This window comes from Podarcis cretensis, assembly GCF_951804945.1.
Source record: "Podarcis cretensis genome assembly, chromosome: 2".
Lineage (NCBI taxonomy): Eukaryota > Metazoa > Chordata > Lepidosauria > Squamata > Lacertidae > Podarcis > Podarcis cretensis.
The window spans coordinates 31,548,981-31,576,195 of NC_137171.1; the positions used below are offsets into that span (position 1 = coordinate 31,548,981).

The 27,215-nt window shown below is 45.1% G+C and overlaps 1 protein-coding gene across 7 annotated transcripts in view; it reads left to right on the plus strand.

Annotated features, from left to right (window-relative positions):
* TMC6 (transmembrane channel like 6) overlaps nucleotides 1-26,685 on the plus strand; it is a 28,483-nt gene extending 1,798 nt beyond the window's left edge. For 3 of the 7 annotated variants that reach the window (XM_079965407.1, XM_079965410.1, XM_079965412.1), the window contains exons 2-21: nucleotides 4,918-5,049; nucleotides 7,153-7,277; nucleotides 9,517-9,648; nucleotides 9,805-9,963; nucleotides 10,700-10,805; nucleotides 11,199-11,292; nucleotides 13,752-14,006; nucleotides 14,504-14,700; nucleotides 15,933-16,077; nucleotides 16,930-17,085; nucleotides 17,555-17,727; nucleotides 18,197-18,278; nucleotides 18,842-18,939; nucleotides 19,381-19,476; nucleotides 20,364-20,439; nucleotides 21,240-21,373; nucleotides 22,838-23,014; nucleotides 23,871-23,949; nucleotides 24,778-24,856; nucleotides 26,201-26,685. In XM_079965407.1, coding sequence (XP_079821533.1) covers nucleotides 4,994-5,049; nucleotides 7,153-7,277; nucleotides 9,517-9,648; nucleotides 9,805-9,963; nucleotides 10,700-10,805; nucleotides 11,199-11,292; nucleotides 13,752-14,006; nucleotides 14,504-14,700; nucleotides 15,933-16,077; nucleotides 16,930-17,085; nucleotides 17,555-17,727; nucleotides 18,197-18,278; nucleotides 18,842-18,939; nucleotides 19,381-19,476; nucleotides 20,364-20,439; nucleotides 21,240-21,373; nucleotides 22,838-23,014; nucleotides 23,871-23,949; nucleotides 24,778-24,834 — 2,397 coding nt within the window. In that variant the 5' untranslated portion in view covers nucleotides 4,918-4,993 and the 3' untranslated portion in view covers nucleotides 24,835-24,856; nucleotides 26,201-26,685. Of the gene's footprint in view, nucleotides 1-194; nucleotides 358-4,100; nucleotides 4,690-4,917; nucleotides 5,050-7,152; nucleotides 7,278-9,516; nucleotides 9,649-9,804; nucleotides 9,964-10,699; nucleotides 10,806-11,198; nucleotides 11,293-13,751; nucleotides 14,007-14,503; nucleotides 14,701-15,932; nucleotides 16,078-16,929; nucleotides 17,086-17,554; nucleotides 17,728-18,196; nucleotides 18,279-18,841; nucleotides 18,940-19,380; nucleotides 19,477-20,363; nucleotides 20,440-21,239; nucleotides 21,374-22,837; nucleotides 23,015-23,870; nucleotides 23,950-24,777; nucleotides 24,857-26,200 lie in introns of those variants that run through there. The other 4 variants (XM_079965408.1, XM_079965409.1, XM_079965411.1 and 1 more) reach the window with 3 other exon arrangements.
* The last annotated feature ends 530 nt before the right edge of the window (nucleotides 26,686-27,215 follow it).

Here is a 27,215-nt window from a genome sequence, read left to right on the forward strand (position 1 = left end):
CCTGGGCTGTCCTGCTGTATCAGACCAGATACATATCAAAGAGCTGTCTGCAGAAAAGGAATAGGGGGAGGGTGGAGGATGAGGCTGCAGCCTGTGCTTCTTGGCACAGCAGAAGCAGAGATCTTTGGAACACTTTCTTGGCCCTGCAGGCAAGCCTTGGGCATGCAGCAGTTCTATTCTTTCCATTATTTCAGAAGCTGCTATGGAGAGAAAGTAAGAATGCAAAGGTATGTCAGGATGGAAGCATGCCTTTGCCTTCTGCCAGGGAAGTAGGATGCACTGGGCTAGGCTCTCTCTAGCCCTGGAAGCGTGAGAAATTTCATGGAGTTCAGAGGTCTTCTGGGTGTCCTTACACTGGTAAGTAAGCTATCTGGTTTGGGGATGAGAATTACCAATTGCACTAAGGGCACATCCTGCCAGCTTTCTTTCTGCATTCCTATTTGGGTGCTGAATTGACAGTGCAAAAAGTGTTTTTGAAACAGGCACTGTTTCTCTGGGGGCACCACCCTACTCACTGCAGGAAGCCAGATGTGAGCCCTGCCCTGCCCTTGTTAACTGGCAGGTGATCAGTTCAGTCCAAAATCCCCACTACATCTGGAATGCAGCAGCACAAAGGCACCAGAGCAGTGCTTCAAATTGCTTAGCCAATCCTGGCTCTCATGGGTGACCATCCTGAGACTGCTTTGATTTTTCATTTCGGACAGGAGGTGGTGAACCTATTTCCCTCCAGATGTTAGACTCCCAACTCCTAGCAGCCCCAGCCAGCATGGCCAATGGTCAGGGATGATGAGACTTGTAGTCTAGCTACATCTGGAGGGCCACATGTACCCCCCTCCAATGTTCTAGGATTCCCACATGATGGTCTGACCTGCCCATTGTCCCCTGCATGTGACCTAGTATAGGAGGTTTCACTCTAACTGAGCAACAGTAGCTTTAGCAGTTCTGGTGTTGAATATGAGCTTCTTGGTTCTTAAGAATTCTTACAGGAAAGCATACTTCCATATGGAAGAAAGCGCAGAAGCATCATGTGACAATTTTACACGTCTCCGTTTCATCCTAATATATAACCAGTGAAACAGATCCATGCAGACATCACATGTAACAATCTGCACATGAGTTTCATCCTTTTCCCTACATAGAACTGTTCCTGTTCTGGTGAATGTATAGGAATGGGTGTGCAGCCCAACCCGTTATCTGTCCAAACATGCCCACAGGCTGAGTGAGCAAAACACTCTGAAATTCCTGTTGCTGGGGGCTGGGAGGAGAGGCCTGAATGTACTGCGATTAACTCTTCTATGTCCAGTGGTGCCCATGCCTGTTGTAATTATTCTTCTCCTGTGTGGCTGCCAAGAAGCGATAATTAAGCCGCCACTGAGATTTGTGTTAAGTTAGAAGTGGATGCAGCTGCTCCCCAACATAACCCTGTGCATGCTGTAGTAATGAGAGTCTGTGTGTGCCCTCATACCATGCAAAATCATTGCTTCTCTATGATTTGGCATTTATTCTAAGAAGGGGGAAAGAATACTGCCTCCGGCCATTTGCATAGTTAAGAGTTCATTTACACATGCATAAATTTGACCGGTGCCTGTGCCTAGTTTTGCAGATGTTAAATGAAAACTGGCCAGGGTGCAAGTCTACTTCAGCCCAAAGAGAATAGTCCCATTAAAAATGGGGGAATGCATTAGCCAATCCTGGGGAGGTACGTGAATGTTTGGGATATATAGACGCTCTCAAAACCAAATTGCAGGAGACGGGTGTGACTCTTTGCTTGGGCAAAGGCTGTAGCAAAGGCCTGGCATTCTGGCATTCTATTAGGTTGATGTTAAAGCATGCTAGGAGAAAGCATGCTAATTTATATGGGGGCAGGAAAAGGGCTGGCAGCCACGACTGGGCAAACAAATGCCTTTTGTTGCATTGTTGCTGTACCAGCTGCCTGGCCCCCTGCATTCTGGTGAGAAGCGAGAGAGCGTAAAGCTTGGGGTTTACATACAGGCAGCTTACATGCCACACATTTAAAGTTCCCCATGAATCCCTGGAACTATAGTTTGTTAAGGGGCCTGGGAATTGTAGTTCTGTGAGGGATGAACTACAGTTCCCAGAATTCTTGGCAGGGGTGGGATGTACTTTAAATAAATACAGTGGTACCTCTAGATACGAAAGGGATCCGTTCCGGAGCCCTGTTCGCATCTGGAAGCAAACGTAACTAGCAACGGCATGTCTGCGCACGCGTCGCTTTTCACTGCTTCTGCACATGCGCATGACGTCATTTTGAGTGTCTGCGCATGCGCAAGTGGCAAAACCCGCAAGTAACGCGCTCTGTTACTTTCGGGTTGCCGCGGAGCGCAACTTGAACGCGCTCAATTCGAAGCGTATTCAACCCGAGGTATAACTGTAGTGTGTACAGAGGCAGAGTTCTAAGTGTTCCAACAATACCAATCTGCATCAGACACCATTGCTGAGCTACTATCCAGGGCTAAACCTTTCTGCTTGCTCTGATAAGGAATTCAGAAGATCAGTGGTTGTTCCTAGCAAGCATGAACTTGGGGCCAAGGTTTCCTCAGGCTTGTTCTTGGAGGCAGCCAGGGCAGTAGTATGGGACGTTGTTAAGTTTCACGTTATCTTCGCAATAGGTTTCAGGTCAGCCAGTTGACTTCCTTTCTGCAGGCTTAATAATTAAAACGCAGCTCCTGGACATTTTAGCTGAAATCTCTTTCAGGGCTACTTGAAGGAGAGGAGCAGAGCGTTTTGCTGTAAGACTTGCCTCCATCAGTACTCCTAATGCAATTCCCACTTTAGCCAAAAGAGAGAAGTTGATGAATAATGTTAAGCAAGGTCAAAAGAAAGGCCCAAGGGTTCAGGGAGCTGTAACTGTGAGGGAAACTTGGAAGCTCTGGGTGGAGGCATGGTAAGATGGTTCCGGCCTATGGAAGGCCGAAATGAAAAGAAGACAGAACAACTTTTGCCACGTAGAAAAAGCCTGAAAGAGCCCAAAATGTCAACAGAGTGAGGAGAAATAAGTTGGGTCAGCATATAATAAAGAAAGCTCTAGAATAATTTCAGTATTTAAGCAAGGCTTCCTAACTGTGAGATGAGTCACTAACAAAAGTTCCCATGGGAGTGCTGCATTCCCATAATAAATCTCTCTAACAGATGGTCTGAGGAGGGGCCATAGCCCAGTGGTAGAATGTCTGCCTTGCATGGAGAAAGTCCCAGGTTCAGTCCCCAGCATCTCCGAACAAGGTTGGGTAACCTGTAGCTGGCACCTGCCATCATGGTCCCTGGTTGGGGATAATAGTAGTTGTGGTCTAGAATTGAGGCACCTTTGGTCCTCCAGATGTTACTGAACCCCAGCTCCCATTGTCCCTGCCCGTATTTCATGCTGGCTGAGACTGATGAAAGATAAAAGTTCAATAACGTCTGGAGGGCCACAAGTTCCCTCGCCCTTACCTAGAACAACAGGGTTACGGTTTCAAGAAGTAAGGGCACTACACTGTTGTTGTTTTTCTTCTGCAGTATTGATGTAGGCTTGTGAAATAACGGGTGTCCCTTGCACCAGGCTCTAAAATTTGAGACCTCCTCCAAAGCAAAAAATATGTTGCAACTCCTCCTGAACCGAGCGACACAGGATGAACCAAGTGATTTCCTGGCTATGGACGTCAGAACTATGGGCAACCATGCTCAGCTTTTATCTTGTGTGTAAAACACACTTCAGGCATCCAGTCATTTATTTCCTTCATTCTCCCATGTGCCCTAAAAGCTTCAGACTTTTCCTGGAACCTGAAGCAGGAGTTCCTGGTGTTTCCTGTCAGGCAGGAAGCACCAGCTGCTTTGTTTGCTGTAGTTCTCAGTGCACTGAAGCAAGTGAGGCGTTTTGTGAGGGAACTATTTAATCCATGGGTAGGCAAACTAAGGCCCAGGGGCCGGATTCGGCCCAGTTGCCTTCTAAATCTGGCCTGCGGCCGGTCTGCGAATCAGCGTGTTTTTACATGAGTAGAATGTGTCCTTTTATTTAAAATGCATCTCTGGGTTAATTGTGGGGCACAGGAATTTGTACATATTCTTTCCCCCAAAAAAATATAGTCCAGCCCCCCACAAGGTCTGAGGGACAATGGACCAGCCCCCTGCTGAAAAAGTTTGCTGACCCCTAAATTCCGAGTGATGATGAGGGACTTCTATTCCTCTCCACCCTTAAGAATGTCAGGGTCAGGCTCTCCTTATCCCTTGGAAGCCAAGCAGCCTTTGTGCACTGAACTGCAAAGAAAAACCCTTATCTCCCTGGCAACATGTGGCGACAGCTGGTGTAGTCTGATGAAGGCTGAGGCAGTCAAAATAAACTTTAGTGAGTTTGTCTGCTTCCAGAGCAGCGCGGGCGGATGTATGAGAAGCACCTGCATGTGGGTGGGTTCATGAGAAGCGCTCCCCTGCCCTTTCAGTCAAGGGAATGGAGAAAGCCACTCTTTTTCGCCCCTGAGCGGGTGGAGTTCTGACTGTCCTGGAATCTGCTGCTCTGTGTGTGTGTTATCTCAGCGGTGAAATGCAGAGCAAGGTCACTGCACCATGCTGAATTGCAGCCTTTGTCTCGACCTCCGTTTCCTTCCTCTTCGCAGTGTTTTGCTCCTAGCTGACTGGGCTGCTGTGGCGGTAGACATTTGCCTTCTGTTTAAAAGAGTCTTGCAGCGGGAGTTGAAGGTAGCTTTGCATTCCTGATCTTGCGGTCCTCCTTGTAGCATAGAGGCAGCTCATAACTCCAGACCTAGCTTTGCTGTCTGTGGGAGTCAACAGGATTAAGCCAGATCAGTCTTCCTAACTTCAAAAGTCTTGTGATCTCAAGTGTAGCAGCGCTGAGCCCCAAAGTGTGGGGCCACCTCAGCAGAAGCAGCTCATCGGTGACGGGATCCCTCTCTAACTTGCATTTAGAAACACCGTCAGACTGAACCATGAAGAGGCAAGCAAACCAGTAGGCAAGTGATCGGTGCTGTTGAGGGAGGACAAGATGTCTCACACGGTGGCCTTCACCTTTCCTGCCACCGAGAATAGGGAGGCTGCCAGGTGAGTGACAGTATTTTAAATGATATAAATTAATGTAAATACACTTAGGCCTCATTAACTCCATGGTGTTGGGGGTATTGAAATTGCCAATATGGGGTTTTGTTTTGTTTTGTTGCCCTAAATTGTCTTCATCCTGAAATTTTGTATCTGTGTAATGCTTTAGAGAAGGGATTACGTAACTCAATAGGTAGAGGATCTGCTTTGTAAGCAGAAGGTCTCATGTTCAATCCCCAGCATCTTCAGGTAGGGCTGTGAGGGTCCCAGACAAAACTGATCTAGAGGGACAGGTGGTTTGGTGACTTTAGTCAGTATAAAGCAACTTCTTGTGTTCCTGTTCCAAGGCATCCTAGTCACTCATGCCTTATTTCCCTTCAAATGGAAGACTCAAAAGATATTTCCAGAAATCTAGAAGCACTAACCTGGCAACGGGGAAAGTCTGAAAGAGGACATGATTGTTCTCTCTTGTGCGCAAAACAGAACCCAGCTGGTTACACCACTTCCTTGGTAACTAGGAAGTTGAAATGTGGTACCCTGATAACCACAGAAGTCCGAAGGGGGCGCTTCCAAGGCTCTCCCTAGAAGCAGGGGGCAAATAAATGTACCACAAGGATACTTCCAGGCCCCCCCCCCCGAAAGCTGAACTTTGGCATGCACAAAGTTCTGGACATGCCAACTATTAGAAATACCTGGAAATTGGACATTTTTGTTCAAAAGATGGGGCCTGAGGGATTTACTTCATTGTAGAGGATAGATTCCAGCGCACAATGAAGCAGACCACACATGTGATGGAATATTGGGAAGTTCTTCTGATTCATCTATGTTTGCAGAATGCAAGCTTTCTTTAATGGCACGAGAAAAAACTTACTGGGACAGGCAGGTGGTCTATTTTAGTCCTTGGCTCCAAAATTTATTCAGCTGTGCACAAGTTGAGAGAAGCCTACGGCTAACTGCACAGAGCAATAATAGATTACTCCACCACATATGTAATTTGCATTCATCCCCAGCATGTTTCAAAACAACAGAAGGATGCCAATCACCCTACCTAAACTTTTAAAATGTTCCTTTCCTTTCATAAGAATTGTCTGATCTTTTGATGAAAGATATTCTACTTCCCATGATTGAACCATGTGGCAATGAGTTCCACAGTTCCTTGCAGTACAAATGGCAAAGCTTGGAACTGGGAAACTAGAGGTACAGGATTTATGCACCTATGGGCTCTGCAAGCAGAGGGAAATGGTACACATAGATTTCATTAATCTTGCCTCTGAACTAAGGCACTTCTCAAAATCCTTTTCATTAGGTAGAGTGAAGCAGCCCCCTCAGGTGACAGGTGCTGGGGGCAGCAGCAGCTCCCTGCTCCTCTTGAGCTTCCCCTCCCCATGCCATTCCTCACTGTTGTCATAGGCCCTCTCTTAGGTTTGTTGCCTTAGGTGTGGTGGAGGTAAAGGTAAAGGGACCCCTGACCCTTAGGTCCAGTCGTGGCCGACTCTGGGGTTGCGGTGCTCATCTCGCTTTACTGGCCGAGGGAGCCGGCATACAGCTTCCGGGTCATGTGGCCAGCATGACTAAGCCGCTTCTGGCGAACCAGAGCAGCGCACGGAAACGCCGTTTACCTTCCCGCCGGAGCGGTACCTATTTATCTACTTGCACTTTGATGTGCTTTCGAACTACTAGGTTGGCAGGAACAGGGACTGAGCAACGGGAGCTCACCCCGTTGTGGGGATTCGAACCGCTGACCTTCTGATCAGCAACTCCTAGGCTCTGTGGTTTAACCCACAGCGCCACCCACGTCCCTGTGGTGGAGGACCTGTGTCTAAAACTGGTGGTCCACAGTTACTGCTTTGATGACTGATAATAAACACTGCCTTATGGGACATCTCTATTCTTAGGCTCTATATATATCTGACTCCTAGCATTATCCTACACATGGATCCAGTTGGGAGTTAGGATGCTGTCTTCTTAGGCAATGCACCAGCTTAATGCTTTAGTTGAAATTCTTGCATTGCAAGGGGGTGGACTAGATGGCCCTCGGGATCCCTTCCAACTCTACCATTCGATGATTCTATGAATAATTCTGGATCCTGGTTCTCTGCTCCCCCACAGCCAGGACATAAGTCCTTACGATGAAGGTGCTGTGCACGATTCCTTCCACCAGCTCATCGAGGAGCAGAGCTGGCTGGCTGAACAGGAGGAGGTGGAGATGCAGAATCTGGCTCCCAGAGGCAGAGGTGAGACAATGTGACTCAGTGTTGAGAACTGCTGGGTGGATATCATCCCTCTGACTGCTGCAGGGAAATAGCTGTGATGGAGTGTGATTTGTGTGGTGAAAGTAATTTTTCTTGATTCTGCTTTTCCTCAGAGGCCAGTGTGGTTGTAGAGCAGGAGAAAAACCTGGGGAAGTGTTCTGATGTAGCTTCTAAGTTTTCACTTAGAAAGTCAGCGTTGACAGATATTGCTAAATGCACAGCGTCCTAATTTCAGAACATTTTAGCCTCCACTAAAATGCAAGAGTGCTACAGCTAATCAGAATTGTTTTATTTCAGAGAAGCTGATTTTGCAATCTGATCTGTATGTAGTGAAAGTAGAATGAGAACAAACTGTTATATTTTCACGTCTTTTTTTTTATTCCATTTTCAGCCAGTTCTTTCTTCTACAACAACCCTGCGAAGTAGGTTAGGCTAAGACATGGTGACAGTGACCTTAATGACTGAGTGGGTATTTGAACCTTGGTGTCCCTAGCCCTAGCCTGGGCCTCTTAACAACTGCACCACACTGGCTTGCAGAAGCCGGTGAATTTTACCCAAAGCAAAATTCGGTTACTTTGGCAAATACAGTAGAAACAGCTCTGTCTGTTCTTTGGATAATACTGTATAATATTCTTTCCAAGGGAGACTATACAGCTAACATTGCTACAGCACTCAAAGACGAGAGCATTGCTACCATGACAAAGACCTTCAAATGGTCTGAGGTGTACCATAGATTGCGGCGTATTAGGCAACTGGGAGTATTGGACAACCCCAAAAAATGGCAGCTGCAATTTGGGGGTTCGTCTTCTAAGCCCAGTTGCCTAATACGCTGGGCAGCTCCACGCTGGGAGAAAGCCGTGCGGAGTGGAGCACGCCGCCCCTGCTGCAGCAGCCGGGGGGATGGGCTCCGCTCTGCACCGCGCCGCCAATACCCGGCATATAAGACAACCCCCGACTTTTTAACCTCTTTTTTGGGGTTAAAAAGTCGTCTTATACGCCGGAATCTACGGTATATCAAAAGTGTCCCTATGTAAGTTATATACTATTGGTTTTGTTCTGTTTACTCAGAAACTTTAGATGTCTCCAAGACATAGTGATAAGAGAATTTTGGAATTGTGTGCTTTAAGAACTTCCACATATTTCAGCTATTTTGTTTTCTTGTTTATTTGCAAAATGATTTATATAAAACACCAGTTGTAATTGTGACAGTAATTATTGTATTTTAAGTAACTTGATGTGCTAGATGAGTGAACCAAATTACTGGATACTGAAGAATGAAATACAAATAACAAAACTATGAATTCATGAACTTGCAGATTAAGAGACAGATTTGGCAGTGATCTTGTGAGATTCTCAGATGTTGAGAAGTTGAGATGTTTTTGGGTTGTTGTTGTTTTGCTTTTTTGTTGTGCTGAATATTAATTTCACTCTTCATGTGTTTTCGGAAGCCTCTGGCAAGAAACACTGGGGGAGATTTCCCAGGGGTATAGACGACTCAGCCTAGATGACAAAATGTGCCATTTAATTTAATTTAGTTTATAATAATCTCCCAAGGGCTCCTTGAAGCTTCCTTTGTTAACAGCATTGAAGCTGTGGAGAACTCAAAAGGTGTAGAAACCAAAGAACCTAGACACACACACACACACACACATCAATGCAAGGATGGGTTTCCACAACAATGCAATGTCTCAGACCATCAGGAAGGCAGCATAATTGCTGTACCATGCATACAAGTTTCACATATCTATGAATAAGTACATTCTATTAGTGCACCTAATTTTTGCCATCTCTGGCAAGTGGTTGGGGCCTTCAGGGGAGAGAAGAAGGAAGTTCCGTTGTGCAAATGGAAGTCTGTTGCACTAGCAGAACTGGAGTGTTGCAGTACTCACAGAAAATGCTATTGTTCATTAAAGATTTTCATATTTAATGCTGGACCAGATGGTTCGTATGCCTGATTCAACGTTTGTTATTAAGTCTGCTGTGGAACGAAAGGTTGGTCCTGAGTTGAGGTTGGGGAGAGAAGGCACAATAAGTTCAAAAGTGGTAGCAAAGTATTTAAAAGTTCGAGAAGCACTGCTTTTATTTAAAACGAGGGAGCATGCACGGAACTGGAAATGAAAAGTAGGTAAGGAGGAACCCTGCTCCAAAGGGGCAACACCCCTTCCACCTCCCTACCCAAGACTATGCAGTAAAAATCATTTTGTTCCTCCCTTCCTTCCAGAGAATCTGGCCTACACGGTTTCTCCTCCCCGCCGGACTGAGGCTTGGGAGGCACCAGGACAGATGGCAGAACATCCGGACTTCTCCTCAGCCACTCTGCGCATCCTGGCCAGCATGCCCAGCCGAACTATTGGTGAGTTGGAGCAAGCCTGCAAGGAAGTGCCTTTGCAAGAGGCAGGGTCTCAGAGTTAAGGCTTTTCAGCATGGGGCACAAACGATAGGGACTGAAAGTTCTCCATGGTATCAGACCAGAAGCCTTCCTCTCATCTTCTTTCCCATCCTCTTGCAGGCCGCAGCAGAGGAGCTGTCATCTCCCAGTATTGTAACCGCACTGCCCGGCTGCGCCGGAAGAGCACCCGCGCCCCTCTTCAAGAAGTGTCCCGCTCCGCGCGGCCCAGCATTCGGCAGCTTGATCTAGACCTGGATTCCAGCCACGAGGAAGAGGATAGTAAGTCCGCTATGGAAAGCTTGGGGAGATGCATACTCTGGCTAGAAAGTGGAAGGGGCCGTGTACTCATTGTGCAGCTGTCTGAGTGATGAGCATTTTAGGGAAATAATAATAATATTATTTTATTTATTTATTTATTTATTTATTTATACATACATACATACATACATACATACATACATACCCCACCCATCTGGCTGGGCTTCCCCAGCCACTCTGGGTGGCTTCCGACAAAATATTAAAGTATAGTAATCCATTAAACATTAAAAGCTTCCAATAATAATAATTTATGGTCACTGTTCTGTGCATATGGTTCACCCTTCCAAATATTTGCATCATTAGAACAATTGGACTTTTTCACCAGAGCAGGTGGGGCAGAATACCTTTCCAGGCCAATGACTGCTCAGAAGACCAACCACCGTAGCCCTTCAAGGTGGCATTATCATGTTATGGCCCTGACTCAAGAAAATGCACAGGGTCAGCCTTGCCAGGAAAGGCCATGGAACAAACACTTTTCCAGAGCTGCAGAATCCAGTGTGTGGTTTATTTCTTGTTTTCTGTATGACTTGTTTGTTTTAATACCCAGTTCAAAATGTGTAAGGAAGGGGAGCCAAGGAGGTACTTTTTTCTTTTTGACATTTTCTCTCTTTCGCCAAAATGCCTGCCATTGGAAATGCAGCTGGGTTTACCTCCTCCAGCAGTGGCCTTTAAACATCCTGTATACTTCCCTCCCTAGACAAACGCAGCCTGCTGGTGAAAGAACTCCGGAGCCTGCCAGCCAGCCAGCGCATCAGCATGCTGAGAACAATGCCTCTAAGCCTGGGCGAGAAGTGCAAGCTGAGGTCAGTGCCTTTAAGCCATTTCAGCACTACTAAAATGGGCAGGAATGATATTCAGTGGCACTCCCCTGTGCAATGCCCTCCCACCAGATGTCAAGGAAATAAACAACTACCTGACTTTTAGAAGACATCTGAAAGCAGCCCTCTTTAGGGAAGTTTTTATTGTGTTTTTAATATTCTGTTGGAAGCTGCCCAGAATGGCTGGGGAGGCCCAGCCAGATGGGCGGGGTATAAGTAATAAATAATAATAATAATAATAATAATAATAATTAATTATTGCAATCAAGGGAGCAGTTGGTGAGTGTGCTGAATGACATGAGGAGCTTGTACTTTTCATCTAAAAAGCACCTTTTTTGCAGTGATTCTATAAAAATCCTTCTGTCTGTCCCTTTGTAGGCAGGAATCAAGTGGGTATTCGGGCACCTTGATGAAACCCAAGACAAGAGCTCCTTTGTCACATTGCAGCCGGCTTAAATACCACATCATCATAGTAAGTCAGCTTCACCTGCCCTGCATAGTCCTGGGCCGCATCTGTGCCATACCTTTAAAACACTTTAATACCCCATTATTATTATTATTATTATTATTATTATTATTATTATTTACATTAAAACTGTTAAGTTGTGGGTGAACATATCAGACAACACAGTGATTCTTCAAACAGCTCTTCTTTATTCAGAGGCCAGAACAGAACTGAACTGAAGGGCTCAGTCCGCCTGCTTATATAGAGCTCCAGTACAACGTTACTGTAGCAACTTTCTAAAACTATCCAATCACTGAATGTCACTTTTGATCCTTCATTTGCATAACTATCTACAGTATCCCCCTGCTGGCCCAGGGTGAGAACTTCAGTACATAACAAAAACAGCACAGCACCAGCCCTTTCCTTAAACACAGTCAGTTCCTGAAAGCCTGTTGCAATAAAAAAGACTTCACCTTCAGGCAGAAGGACAACAAGGAGGGAGCAGGCCTAGGTTCTCTAGGGAGAGGGTGCCAAGGTCTGGGAGAAGGCTTTCTCCCGCGTCCCTTCCAAGCGTGCCTGTGAGGATGGCGGGACTGAGAGAAAGCCCTCCCCTGAATATCTCGGAACCCAAGCAGCGGTTCATGGCTTCCTGCAAAGAATCCTGGGAACTGTAGTTTGTTAAGGGTGCTGACTGGTATTAGGACATCTCAGTTCCCCTCACAGAGCCACAGTAGTGGTTTAACAATCAATCCCTCTTCTTGGTGAACTCTGGGAATTGCAGCTCTGTGAAGCATATAGGGGTCTCCTAGCAACCTGCAGCACCCTTAACCAACTACAGTTCCCAGGATTTGTTTGGAGGTAGCTGTGACTATTAAAGTTGTATACTACTGATTTAAATGTAGAAGTAGGCCTGGAAAGGTCAGCCTGCTTTGGCACCACCAGCTGCCCCCAGAAAGAGAGAAGAATCTCTGCTTCTACCCATTGAAGGTGCTGCTAAATGAGGGCATAACTTTATCAACACCCTTTCTAGATACAAGGTTGCCTAATTGAGGCCAATTCTTTTCATACAACTAATGAAATCCCTCATCTGTCCATGCAACAGCTTCCCAAGCACTTCATTAGTACAGGGGTACCTCGGGTTACATACGCTTCAGGTTACAGACTCCGCAGGTTACAGACTCCGCTAACCCAGAAATAGTACCTCAGGTTAAAAACTTTGCTTCAGGATGAGAACAGGTACCACTGTATATCTATATTGTGAGGAGAAAAACAGACTCAGAGGCCTCTCTGAGAAGAAGTGTGGCCTCCAGAATCTTCCTTGCATAGCTGTGGAAATATCCATCAGAATCCTTCTAAGAAATCCATGGGGTATTTAAGGATTTGAGTCGGCCCAACTTTTGCCAGTTATGGAGTTTATGTTAATGCCATCAAGGCATTAAAATGTTTTAGGAGCCTCTTTCTAAATTTCTTCTAATGCCGTTGGAGTGTTGTACTCAAGGCCTGGCTTCAAATTCCCACTCAGACATGAAGCTCTCTGGGTGACTTTGGGCCAGTAGCTTGACCTACCTCACAGGATTGTTGTGGGGATGAGATTTTTTTTTTGGGGGGGGGAGGATCATGTACATTACCTTGACCTCCTTCAAGGAAAGGTGGGATAGAAATGTAGTAAATAGATAATGGAAGACTTATGTCAGCTTTCTCTTCAACACAAGTTCGTTTTTGGCTCTGCTCGCATTTTGAGAAGGCACCATGTTAGGCTCCAAGCTGGGCTTGGAGAGGAGGCAATTAATATTCTTATGAAATTCTTACTGTGCCACATGCAAAGCAAATATTTACTCATTTTGTGCCGCACCCCAGTGAGCTAGAACATTGTAATTCACACTTCAGAGATTGTGGCCCAATGGTTTGCTCAAAACAGGCTGTGACTGCATGTTTCACATAATGTAGCGGCTCCCAAACTTCTTTCCCCGCCACAGACCACTTGAAAATGGCTGAGGGTCTTGGTGGGACCACTTAATGGATTTTCTGCCTGTTGTGGCAGCTGTAGTTCCATAGAATTCAAAGGGTGATACGATAAAACACAATATAAGAAATAAGCAATGAAAATATGATTAAAAATTAATACGAATATCCAATGTGATTGATGTGGCATCTCCCATCTTCAGCCACAAATTCACAGATGCTCAGCAGACCCCCTGAATGAAACTAGCAGACCACAGTTTGGGAACACAATGACACAATGGATTGCAGTGGTTTTACTTATCTTGCCAAGGCTAATGGGAAGGAGTCCAGTAGGGTTGGGCTGGATGCTTAGTCAAGTGTAGCTCAGGTGCTTGGGAGTCAACTAAATAGTTGCACTAATGCAAGGGGATTTCCTCCCTCTCCTTCTCCTCTTGCACATGACCTGGACCCTCACCAGGACATGGAACGATCTGCTTAACTGTGTGTTGAAGGGCTTCTCTGATCAAAGGCTGCTTTCCTTGCAGGGGTTCCGGAATCTCTGGTACAGCCTTCTGTCCCTCCGTCACACCCTCCAGCCCTGGCATTATTCCCTCAAGCAGATCAGCGGTCGCTTTGGGTCCAGCATCCTCTCCTACTTCCTGTTCCTCAAGACTTTGCTCATGTTCAATCTCTTCTTGTTCCTGCTCCTGCTGGTCTTCGTGGTTGCCATGCAGGCTGCTTACCCTCCTACCACACCCAACAGCAAAGCCTTCACGGGGCTTGAGCCCCTCACTGGAGCGGTAAGCATTTGTCAAATACATCTGATGTCCCTTTGCTGCCACTGGAATAAAGCGGTGTACTTCTAATAGTGGCATGTGTGGAGTGATATTAAAAACGGGGGTGAATAAACTGTGGCCATTCAGATTTCCTAGGAGTTTGATTCCCATCAGGCCCAGACAGCACAGGCAGTGGTCAGGCACGATAGGAGCTGTAGTCCAGCAAGATTGGGATGGCCACAAATCCCCCATCACAATGTAAAATATGCCTTTCTCCTTATCCCAACACTACTTCTGGAAACAATTGCACAGCAGAGGTGTTTGCTTAGCCCATGAGGGTTTTAAAAACCCCCGACACCTCTACTCTGAGAAGAAATGGGGGAATTGTAAGTATTCAGTGTCACCAGTGGTTGTGTCAAGCATGCGCGCGCGAGTCATCCCCATGTTGCTGTGCCCAAGTTCCTTGGGCAAAGGGTAAAGCGCTTGAAGGACTGGAAACCATTTCTCTCTTCTCCTTGCAGGGCTACTTCAATCACACATTGATGTATTATGGGTACTACAGTAACTTCACACTGAATGACCCCTGCGCATTCAGCCCTAACAGCAGCACAACTTGCAGGCAGGCCAGGCCTGTCCATCTGCCATACAATATGCCACTGGCTTACGTGTTAGCCACTGGCGTCTCCTTCTTTGTGACCTGCCTTCTGCTGGTGTACAGGTGAGATGATACGGGTTTCAGGAATTTTCTTGGCTTTTTCTCTTACGCAGGACCTGTCCTCAACATTTTCGTTTTGTCTTTCCTTCTTGGTTGCATTTAGAAAATGTCTGGGTATCTTCCATATTTGGCATCCTTTCTGATTTTTTACAATTCCCTGAAAATAATAATAATAATAATTTTATTATTTATACGTCACCCATCTGGCTGGGTTTCCCCAGCCACTCTGGGGGAAACAGAGGTGTTGGGCTCCAAATAACATTTCCTCCTTCCCACCAGTATTTCTTACTGCTTTTTTTGCTGCAGTCTGGTACACCCAACCTTCTCCAACCTGGTATCCTCCCATATAATTATAAATTCAGCTCCCCATCATTCCCAGAAGGCAGAGCTGATGGTCAGGGATTGTGGAAATTGCAATCCAGCAGCAATTTGAGGCCTCCAGGATGGGAAGGATTGCAGCAGCAGCAACAAAGCAATCAAGAAGGGTTCATAATTGCCATTCAAATGTGATAGCATATATTGCAAGTCTAAATAGTAACATATTTTGTCATTCAAATGTGATAGCATATATTGCAAGTCTAAATAGTAACATATTTTGTTAAATCTGCAGTTTCGTAAGCAGTTTACAAGAAATTATCAATAGAACAGATAAAACATATCTTTAAAGTTTTTTTTTTTAAAAAAAACCAGTTAAAAAGATTAAAACACGTCACCATTTTACAAAAATGATTTAAGCAAGCACCAAAAAGAGCACAGCAAAGGTGCCAGTCTGGTGTCAATAGGCAGGGAGTTTCAAAGCATTGTTGCTTCCGTGTTATAAGATGGATTTCTCAGAACTGCAGAAAGAGTATTATGTGGCAGCTACAACAGTGTCAGAGTAGTTGAGTGGGCATATAAAGTAAGACAACCCTGCAAGTAAACTGGTCCCAAGCCCTTATGGTTTATTATGACATGTGAACACTAATAATATCTGTTTTAAGGTCTGCAATCCAATGCGTATTTATCTGGGAGTAAGCGCCATGGAACATGATGAGACTTACTTAACTCAGGCAGTGTCAGAATCTCTCTCTCTTTTTTTTGCCAGATGGTCAACAATCTGGTATCAGAAAGAGTTCAAATAACTTTAAGAAATGAAAAAAAAAATCATGAAGGGTCTTGCTTGGAGGACTTGATTTAAATAAAGTATTTCTAACACAAGCAATCTTGATTGACGGTATCTTCTCCCTTCTTCGCAGCATGTCCCACTCCTTTGGGGAGAGCTACCGTGTGGACAGTGCATCAGGGGACCTGGCAATCAAAGTCTTCTGTGCCTGGGACTACAAGGTGATCCAGAAACGCTCCGTCCGACTTCAGAGTGAAAACATCTGCACTCACCTGAAGGCAAGTACTGAATGTGCCAATTCAGGCTGTGAAAATGCGACAAGCTTGGTGGGTAAACCGGTCTCCCTGGGAAGGCTGAGTGATGGGACACTTGAGATCCCATGCAGCAGGATGATATTATTATTATTATTATTATTATTATTACTATTATTATTATTATTATTATTATTATTTGTACTCCACTCATCTGACTGGGTTGCCGCAGCCACTCTGGGTAGCTAGAAATGAGAAGGTAACAAGGCATTTTGTACAGCAGCGATATCTATGCCATGATGCTCATACCTCTCCAAACTGTATAAACTTATCCTGAGAGATGCCTCATGGAAGATAGAGTTTGCTTGCTTTCTGCCTCTCAGAGGGTAGGACCAAACGAATGGCTTCGAGTTACAAGAAAGGAGATTCCAATTAAACGTCAGGAAGAACTTTCTGACAGTAAGAGCTGTTCCAACAGTGGAATGGATTCCCTCAGGAGGTGGTGGACTCCATTGGAGGTTTTTAAGCAGAGATAGGATGGCCATTTGTCAGGGATCATTTAGCTGTGATTCCTGCATTGCAGGGCGGTGGACTAGATTACCCTTGGGGGTTCCTTCCAACTCTACAATCCTATGATGACAACAACAGGTCTGATCTGCTCTTTTGTACAGATAACCTCCCCATATTACAGAGCAGATTACAGTCACACTCTTTGATTCCTTTGAACTCCCAGGTGCCTCTCCCACAGATTTAGTGCTGGCTCCTTTTGCATTGGGTATATTGCCTACCCCTAAGAAATGCAGATTGGCCACGTAACTAGGAAGTCATGTTGCAGCCCCTATCACTCAGGTGGTTGCTTTTCTTCTTTTCCTTTATCAGGAGTGTCTGGCTGAGCGGCGATCCAGGTCTCGCCCATTAAACCTGTGCAAGAGACTGCAGCGGCTGGCAATCCTACTGATAGCCTGGACTCTGTCTCTGGGCATTGTTCTGGGGTGTGTCCTAGGAGTTCACTACTTCTCTATATACATTTACCAGGTGAGATGGCTGCTACATTGCCATCCAAGGGCCTGATGTGTTCTTGGCAGCAAGCATTATCTCTGATTTTCTGGGTCTGTGGCAGGGACTCCTTAGTCTCTTTGGGGAAAGAGGCCATCACTGGGCTCACATGAGGCCTGCCTTCTCCAGCTTTGGTCCCCAGATGTTATTAGACTACAATCCCCATCATCCCCTGCTGGCCTGGGGTGATGGGAGTTGTAGTACAACAGTGCCAGCTTTCCATTTGTTTCTTCCATGAAAGATGGCCACTTTTCACTGTATTAAACAGACAGATGAAGATTATTATCTCCTGCAATTTCCCAGCCTGAAAGTTGCGATTTCAGTGATAGTCATAAAGGAAGCGCTGTGATGCTTATATCCCGTTCCTAGAATCTAGAGCTCTGTTTACATTAAATGTGGGGACTTGATAAGAGTTGAACAGGTAACCCACGGTGCACCACTTCCGCAGGTTCATCATGAGAAGCTCTTGACAAGCAACTACCTGGGCAAAGAAGCCCTGCTCCTGGCCCTGCCTCTGCTTGTGTCTTTGATTAACTTGCTCATCCCCTACATGTACAACCTCCTGGCTGCCTGGGAGAAGCAGGAATCTCCTGTCCTAGAGGTGTATGTCGCCATCTGCAGGTAACATAGAGCCTAGCAGCTGAAACAGAGGAGCAGGTTGCTTCCTCTGCATTTTGTGTCCAGGTATTGGCGTTGGTCCTCCATGCCTGAATGTGCTGGTGATAGCTTTTTCCCTACCTCTTTACTCCTGCCAGCAGAAGAACAAGAGGACTAAGTGGATCACACTTAAAGCACATGGATTCCGCCAAAGAATCCTGGGAACTCTAGCGTACCTCTTACAGAGCTACAATTCCCAGCACCCATTTAAACAAATTCATCTTCCAGGAATCTTTGCGGGGGGGGGGGGGGGGAGCCATGTGCTTTAAATGCATGCTGGGGATGTGACCAGATTCTCCAGGTAACATTCTGGCAATTGGAGGTGGAGTGGGTGGGTTTAGTCGATCTAACTTGGGAACAATTTTCTTCCTCAGAATATTGTTTCTTAGGAAATTCCTTTCCTCTTTTTCTTTCTTTTTGTTTTTGTCTTCAGGAACTTAATTCTGAAGATGGTCATCTTAGGGTTGCTGTGTTATCACTGGCTGAGCAGGAAAGAGACGACTTCGGAAATGGAGGTCAGTGTGAATGGAGGGCAAGTGAAGCTGCTGCTGGGACATTTCCAGCAACTGCTGGTCTTCTGTGGTTTTATCATACTGAACCAAGCCAGGCACAAAAAAGGGGGCTTTGTGTACTTGGAACAAAGTGACCCCCCACTCGGATGATTCATAATTTCCAGCAAATAGCTCATGAGAAATGGGAAAGGTCTTTGCAGCAGGAAACCTTTTCTGGTGCTTTGAATAACCTTTTAAACTTTATTTATTAGTTTCTTAAATCCGTTCATTGGACATGCTAAAACTGGAACAATGCAAAGGATCTTGTGGAACAGGAGGAGAGTTGACTGGCTGAAGCAAAGGCAGGCTGGTGTTGCTTTCCCTTGTTTTAACCTGCAGCAAATAGAGCCCTGCCCCTTCAAAAGCAAGAGGCAAAATGTCATCTTTTTGCTGGCACGTTACACATACCAGGGGTGGACTCAACTTCTGTTGCTAGGGATGTCTGAAGCAACAGCAGACAGAAGAAACTGGCTGGCCAAGAGCTCCAGAAAGAGAAACACCTCTCCATTTTGCCCATTTTTACACAGTGCTGGGAGAACTTTGTGGGGCAAGAGCTCTACCGCTTGGTGGTGATGGATTTCATTTTCTGTCTCTTGGACACCTTCTTCGCAGAGCTGATGTGGAGGTAATTATCAGGCCAATCCCTTTCCCAAATGTGAAAACTTACTCTGGCAAAGCCCTGCTTTGCAATTTGGACTGACTGGGGTGGAATCTAGACACAGACAAAAATGCTTTTAAAAAAAGTGTTTTGAAAAATATATTGAATTTGCCATAAGCTCACCAGCACCATCTACTGTCACATTTGTATAATGCACTTATAACATTGTATCTGCAGCTGTATAGCTGTGTCCTGGGTTGAATCCAGTGAAGTCATTGCATAAATAGAACTACTTCAGTGGGTACAATGGAACATCTCCTTCCCCTACACCCCACAGAATCTGCTCCAGAGGGTTGGGGAATCCTCAGAGCAGATGTGAGCAGAAGTTGTCCCCCTTGTGCAATGGCTTCATGGGATAAAACCCAATCTCTCTCTCTCTCTCTCTCTCTCTCTCTGACTACTACTCAGGGTTATTTTGGAGAAGAAGCTACAGAGTAAGCGGAGGCCTGAGTTTGACATTGCTCGAAATGTTCTGGAGCTCATTTATGGACAAACCTTGACCTGGTGAGAGATGCCCGCTTCCATTTTTTTGCTGGGTCACTCCTTTTCCCTTTCCATATTCATGTTATAGTCTTACATTCTGTTCACCCTGCAGATAAGAGCACTAATCTGTTTTTGAAGAAGGCAGAGGATCTTTAGATCGCATGCATTTTATTTAAAACATCTACACCCTGTCTCATGTGAGCTGCTCAGGGTGGCTTTTAGTGCAATGACATATGTTAACAGAGGAAGCTGCCTTGTACTGAATTAGGCCACTGGACCACCTACTTGATATTGTCTACACTGACCGGCAGGGGCTTTCTAAGGTTTTCACAGCCTTACCTGAAAAGGGCTGGGACTTATGCATGCAAAGCATCTTGTTCTACCTTCGAGCTGCAGGTTCTGCAAATAGCAATCCTATTAAAACAAATATCAAGACCAGCAGTAAATTAAACAATCCTAATTAACCACTTTGAAGCAGGAAAGCTTTAAATTTCCTTTAAATCTCCACTGCCACAGTCTTTCAGGTACTGCTGCACATCTGCACCTTGTTGTTGGTTGTTTATTTGCAGTATTTTTATCCTATTTTATATCATTCAAACTTTTAAAATAGGATCGCCACACCACAAAAACATGCAATGGGGTGGAGCCTCTAGGTCAAGCACAGCTCCTTATCATGGACCCCTTGCAGCCCATCCATCTCCACCTTCAGTCTTTCTGTGCATTCATTTCTTTCAGACTCTGCTAAAGAATTCCACCTCCTTTAAAAGCCAGAAACTAGACTGAATAGTGTAAAATACTTCACAGGATTCTGGTTGCATAATTTGAGATTCTGGTGCAAAAATGTGCAGGGGTTTACAAGCTCAGCTTAAGTAAACTACTGATCTCTCCTTTTTGTCCCCCCCGCCCAGGCTGGGAGTCTTCTTTGCCCCACTCCTCCCTGTTGTCCAAATCTTCAAGTTGCTGCTCCTGTTCTATATTAAGAAGGTAATTTATCTGCCCATCTCCAAGGGGCACTAATGCACTTTCCACTGCACTGAGGCGACATGCATTAGCAGAGGGTTGGCTTATGGAAGTTTTGTGGACAGAGAAATTGAGGTGGAGACAAGCTAACAAAGCACACTGAGTGGACTTGCCTCCCAGACTGCCTTCGCTCTGTCCCGAAGACAATTAAAGGAAATGGAAACCTGACAGAGGTCCTTGACCAGCGGGAAGTAACCTAGATTGTACTTTTATCAGTCATGAGAAGCTGAGAGTCAAATGCATGTGTATAGAAGTGTATTATATTATAATCCCCACTCCCGTTTTTAAATGAAAAATTGCTTTGGGAGGTGCAATTCTGAGCAGAAAAGCAGTGGGAGAGAAGGGGTGCTTATTGCTTTTCCCATTGGCCATTTCCCCGCTGGGTTGCTTTTCTTTCTGCAAGATTCTAGAAGCACGTTGCCCTTTAAAGTGCTTGCTGTGGTCAGTCTTCTTCAGTATACAGTGGTACCTCGGGTTACATACGCTTCAGGTTACAGACTCCGCTAACCCAGAAATAGTACATCGGGTTAAGAACTTTGCTTCAGGATGAGGACAGAAATCGCGTAGCAGTGGCACGGTGGCAGCGGGAGGCCCCATTAGCTAAAGTGGTGCTTCAGGTTAAGAACAGTTTCAGGTTAACAGACCTCCAGAATGGATTAAGTTCTTAACCTGAGGTACCACTGTATGGCCGAGTCCCACTCAGAAGTTGCTGTTAGGAGAGTGAGTAAGCTAGTTTAAACTCTGTATTTTTTCCACCCTCCTAGACCAGCTTGATGAGAAATTGCCAGTCTCCCAGTAAACCCTGGCGTGCATCTCACATGAGCACCATTTTCATCACCTTGCTGTGCTTCCCTTCTTTCCTGGGTGCCTCCATATTCCTCTCCTACACCATCTGGGCGTGAGTAGATTTTCTGTTTAGTTGTAACTGACTGCAGTTACATTCCAGGTGTTAGAGGAATGCTGTGACTGCTGGATCTTTTGCCACTGTTCTGTTAATTCCAGTTCTCTCATCCATGATATCTGATATCAAAACATCCTGTCCATTTGGGCTTCTCCATCCCATTCTGCTGCAAAGCTTGTCCCCATGCCCACCTGAAAGGCACCTTGTTACTAGTCTACATTGCTCCCTCGCTCATAAAAGCTCATCTTCCACCTAGCACTAGTGCAGCCACACTAGCCTACCATCAAGGCATTAAAGTCTGAACGACTTCTCTGATGCTGGTGAGCATGCTGTCATCGCGGCCTCTGATGTGCTGCTTTTTTAAACACACAATTTCTTGCTGTTCCTTTGAAGAATGTGTCAGAAGTCTTGCATGTGGCAATCCTGCTCACAGGACATACTGTAAACCACTCTTTCCATATGGGGTCTGGGGTCAAACATAATTAAGGATTTTTGCTTTCATTCTGGCAGACATGCGCTCCTGTTTTGATACTGCTAAATAAATTATGGTATGGTGTGGAATAGGTAACATATTAAAAACTTGTCTTTGTGCAAATTGGCATATAAGAGAAATGCAGGCAGCTCCCCATTTATGCGGGGGTTACATTCTGAGGTGCTGCATACTTAAGTGAAATTGTGAATATTGGGAACACTATTGAAAAGTCTGCAGAGACCCTCTAAACCTCCATGTTCAAACTCTCCATAGGCCGCAGAGGTCAGTTCAAGTGTTTCTGGGATTGCAATTGCCAAAGCTCGTGCTAGATTCTGTTCTTGCGCCATGTTTGCTGTTTTCACCCCTTTTTGGGCCACTTCTGGGTTTGCTGTAATGTGTGCATGGGCGGTGGTGGGTGCCTTGAATGTGCATAAATGGGGAGTTGCCTGTAGTTGAAAAGGGGCCTCTACCTACTGCAGGCAGCTGAATATTCAGACATTTACACAATCAGTTATTAGTTAAACCCATGTGGGCCTGCAGTAAAAGGTTGCAGAGTGGAGTACTCCTGTTCAGTCAGCCATGGTCTTCTGCATGATACTCCATTTCCCTCCCACCCATTTTTCTATTGTTTTCTTTAACTCAGTCAGTCAGTCAGCATTCCATGGCTGCTGAGCACACTCGGTTCTTATTCGGCTATCTTTTGTTTTGGTTTCTGTCTAAAGGTTGTTTTGTTTTTGCATTTCTGCAAACCTTTAGGTTTTCTCAAGCCTGCTGGTATCTCCCGCTTGTGGTGTCATTTTGGCCAAATAATCAGTGACGCTCACCTTTGAACTTACATTTTTATGCTACAAATGGCTTTGTAAATTATCGAAAAATGGTGTATAAATGTTGTAAAAACAAAATGATTAGGTGTGTAGCTTTTGTATGCCAAGTAGAGCAACAGTCTTTTGAATAGCTCTTTGATGCTGAGCTGCTCTTTGTCCATCCAGAGTGAAACCATCAAAGATATGTGGACCCTTCCGAGACCACGAGACCATCTATGAGTCTGGGAAGACCTGGGTTCTGAAGCTGGAGAAATCCAACCCAAACCTCACCTGGTTTACCTGGATCCACCAGCACCTGATCCAAAATAGCTTCTTCTTGTTTTTGATTGCTGGAATTTTGCTGTAAGTTGGAAAGACTCCATTATTTATCTAAGCTTAGAAAGCCATGGATGGTTTTTCCCTTCCCAACCCAAAAAAATCAAAGTGGTTTGGTGAATAACATACAGGGTTTACCGGGAATGGCATATACCTCAACCTGCGATATAACTGGAAGGAAGGCTGATTGTGTGCCCTGTTCTCAGCATAGTTCAGCTTCAGTAGCATCAGCTGTACTCTTCTGTAAAAGGTTGATGGCTTCCACTGTGGGACACCTCCCCTTATCAAGCTTGGGGTACCTCATAAGCTAGCACTAATGCAACTTAATAAACCTGTAAATATAACCTGCATATTTCAAGCTTTTCTTTACCACTGTTGATGCCATATGCTGTTCCAACGCCACCGCAATTTCCTATTTGGTGGCCTTCATTTGTTGCTGGATTCTCATTTCCAACACCTGTGGCAACTGGCCACCTGGCTGGGGCTGATGGAAGTTGCACAACATTTGGAGGGGCACCACATTAGTTAACCCTGTGTTACGTAATCCAATTATGATGCAATCCAGAGAAGGAAATTTTGGGGTGTTTCTTTGTCCAGCTAACCATACCTAATGGAATGTGCATCTCAAAGCTGTCAGAGGCTGAGGCACCAATATATGCGTGGGAATGAGTGTCTTAGATGTGCCAACACCCAGGATTTCTGACTGCCCAATGGATCATGAGAGTTTAGTGCCCTCCCTCTTCTCTGTATGAGGGCAGATGATGATGCATCAGTTCTGTCACCAATCTGTTCCACATTCCTGGTGTGCATATTACTCTTCTGCGCATTTCTCGCTTAACATCTCTCTGTGCTCATTCTGTCCTGCGCCTTTATGATTTTGCAGAGCTGTGATCTACCTCAACTTCCAAGTGGTGAAAGGTCAGCGGAAAATCATTACCCTGCTGAAGGAGCAGATTGCCAATGTGAGTGGAGTCTGCTTTATCCTGTGCAGTTCCGAGACCTGAAAGTGCTAATTCCTGCTTTGTCAGAGAATATGAGTACCATGCTGAGTGGGGCCTTAAGAACTGGGCCCTTAGTTCTTGGAATTTATTGGAGCCAAAGCAAATGGGCTGCAGTCTGTTTCTTTCCATGAATGAATGGAGAATTATTTCCCCTGTGGTGAAAAGCAGTGCAATAGAAGCATACTTGGTTTCTCAGCTTCCATTGAAAGATATTTCTGAAGATGGCTGTGTATATGTGTGTGCTCACGCAAAGTGCTTGTATACAAAATTCTACAGATGCATCTTCCACATTAGGTTCCTGCTGTGAACAGTCCCTTTGTCTGCGAATCATGCTAGTCATAATGGCAGAACACTTCACTAATAATAAATAGATTAAACTTGCAGTAGACCCCTACAGCAGTTAGGAAAACGCAATGGGCATTACAAACTTTTATTATCTGCCTGAAATGCTTCTTGGGAGATGGCAGAATAGATTTTAACCCCTCCAGGAATGGCAAACAAGCCCATGCTGCTGAAAATGTCAGTCTCTTGTTGCCTCCCTTCAAGCTTCTTCCTGTTCAGGAAATTTCACAGTAATCTCATCCACCTTCAGTCCCAGAACGTCCATTCTTACCATTTGCCAGCAATCCCAGCTTCCATGGAAAGGCAAATGGAAATGTTTCCTTGAGCTGGATGAAGTGAGCACAGATCGTATTTGTTTCAACCTTTTATATAGATTCCTAACATTGCTAGCATTTGTTCAAGAAAGCCACTTTCCCGCAACTCACCTTAATGTCTCTAACGTTCCAGGAAGGGGAAGACAAGATGTTTCTCATTCAGCAGCTTCATACTATATATGGGAAATGAGAATGCAGCAATTGAAGATGAGGTAAGGCTTTGGGGGCAGTTGAAGGTGAGGTAAGACTATTGAGGAGCTCCATGGAACTGACAAGATGCTGCTGCCAAGCTGCTTGGCTGGGTAGCACATACATAATGGATTACTGCCTTAGCCAAAGCTAGTGTACACCTTACACTGAGCGCATCCAGGTGCAGCGGAAGCTAATGGGGCGGAGCAGAGGAAGCAAAAAGGTAGGAGGAAAAGGTACTGTAGAAGGAAAGTGGAGACAGTATAACAGAAGTTTGTAACTTCCTGATAAAGGACCCGAGAGGTCCAAAACATGCTGGATATTAGGAAACTTTTTCTCCTCTCCCTTTGCTTCCTGCTTCCCGATGACCCCTAAGCCCACATAGCCTGTGGCTTCTTGCCTGTGCAGTTTGTGCCTGGCAGGCAGGGTGCTTTTGAATGATGCATCAAAGCACCTTGATCTTCCCTTGTCTGAATTGTGCAGTGAGCCTCCACGAATACAGGAGACTGGCCCTGCAGTTTCTGGGAGGTGATGAGGATGGCAAGAGCTTTGCATACTCCCCCCCACTCACCCTGCTTATGTGTGGATTTTATATAAGCAAAACATCTGCAGAGACTGGTAACGAGACAAGCTTGGCTGTGTTGCAGCGCTCTCTCCTGTTACTGCTTAATGTATGCATATGTACACACAGAGAGAAAGGAAATGCAGTCCATTTTTGAAAATGTATTTCACTAGGAAATCAAATTGATGGAAGTAAATTGCAGGACCTTGGGGGCAAGCAAGATATGATGGTAGCAGATTGGAGGGAATCAGATTGCTATCAATTTCCTATGAAACAGGGCAGGGGAGCAATTTAAAGTGCAGCACAGGAAAGTGGGAGGGGTGCTGAACTTTTGCTCTGCCTGTACTTTTCTCCCAAGTTGTTTTTTTCTTCCATCAGAAACAGTGCCTGCCAAAAATAAATTGGGGGGAGAGCAGGTGGGAGAAGGGCTTAGTACTGCTGTCTCGCCTAGGTTTCATTTTAAATGACCACCACTCTGCTTAATAGGAATTTGGCATGATCCGCTAACACAGGATTGTACCACTGTTGCATCTTGTTTGTCCTTGGATGCTGGCAATCTCTTAGCTCTTCTGTTCACTTCCCAGCACACTCCCAAGGCAATAATTTACAAGCAAGATTAGAGGTGGAGGGTGTGTTACTAACAGCCATTCTGGTAAGTGAGGAATGTAAAAGAGCACTAAAAGGAAGGACTGAAAAATATAGGTGCTGTTGCTGAGTGGTGCATATTTAGGACCATTATTCTGATTGCAAAAATAAAACCAGTTCTCTAATAACAATGGCAGCTGAAATTTCCCTTTCAATCCAGCAGTATATCAGTGGATGGGCAAGATGACCGAATGCTCCTTGTGAGATGGAGGATTGATGTCGGCTGCTCTAGGAATGCTCTGAGGAATAGCCCATGCTGCTGGAAATGTCAGTCTCCTCTTGTCTGCCTTCAAGCTTTTCTGCGTTCAGAAGATCATGAGAATCTCATCCATCTTCAGCCCAATAACATCCCTTCTTAATATTGGCTGGCAGTTCCAGCTTCCATGAACAGGCAAATTGAAATGTTCCTTGAGCTGGACCCAAGTACTTGAAGCATACAGAAGAAACTAATGATATTTAAAAGAGAAGGACCAAACACTGAATTTTTAAGAATTGTAATGGCCCTTCCTTTTGGGCTTTGCACAGTGGATTTATAGGGCCATTGAAGCACAATAAGAGGATTGTAAGACATTTGTTGGCAGGATGCCATTTTTACCAGGACATCTTGATTTGATGTTATTAAAAACATTTTCTTTTGAAAAACTACCCAATTACAGCTGTTCATGAAGCCTGCATAGCTCAGTTGGTTAGAGTTTGGTGCTGATAATGCCAAGGTGACAGGTTCGATCCCTGTATGGAACAGCAGCATATTCCTGCATTGCATATTCCTGTATTGCAGGGGTTGGACTAAATGAACCTCAGGGTCCCTCCCAACACTACAATTCTGTGATTCTACTTGTGAAGATTTGGTTTTGCCCCTTCACCTTCTCCCCTGTCCCATCCTTTCCTCTTTTGCTGTTCCCCTTGTTTGTGAGCCTGGTGACAGTACATCTTTTCATTATTATTGCTCTGAGTAGCTTTGAGAGACAATAATTGTCAGAAAAATAGCATAGATTATAGCTGATGATAATATAACAGATCACCATCATCTTTTTCAAGATTCCTTAGTTTAAATGTACTTTTATGCTTAAATGTATCTTTGTTCGATTCCCCTCCCCCCAATTGCTTCTGGACCATTTCCTAAACATTTAAAGCTCTTTTCTTGGCAGTGTTACACTGCTTAGCTCAAAATACCT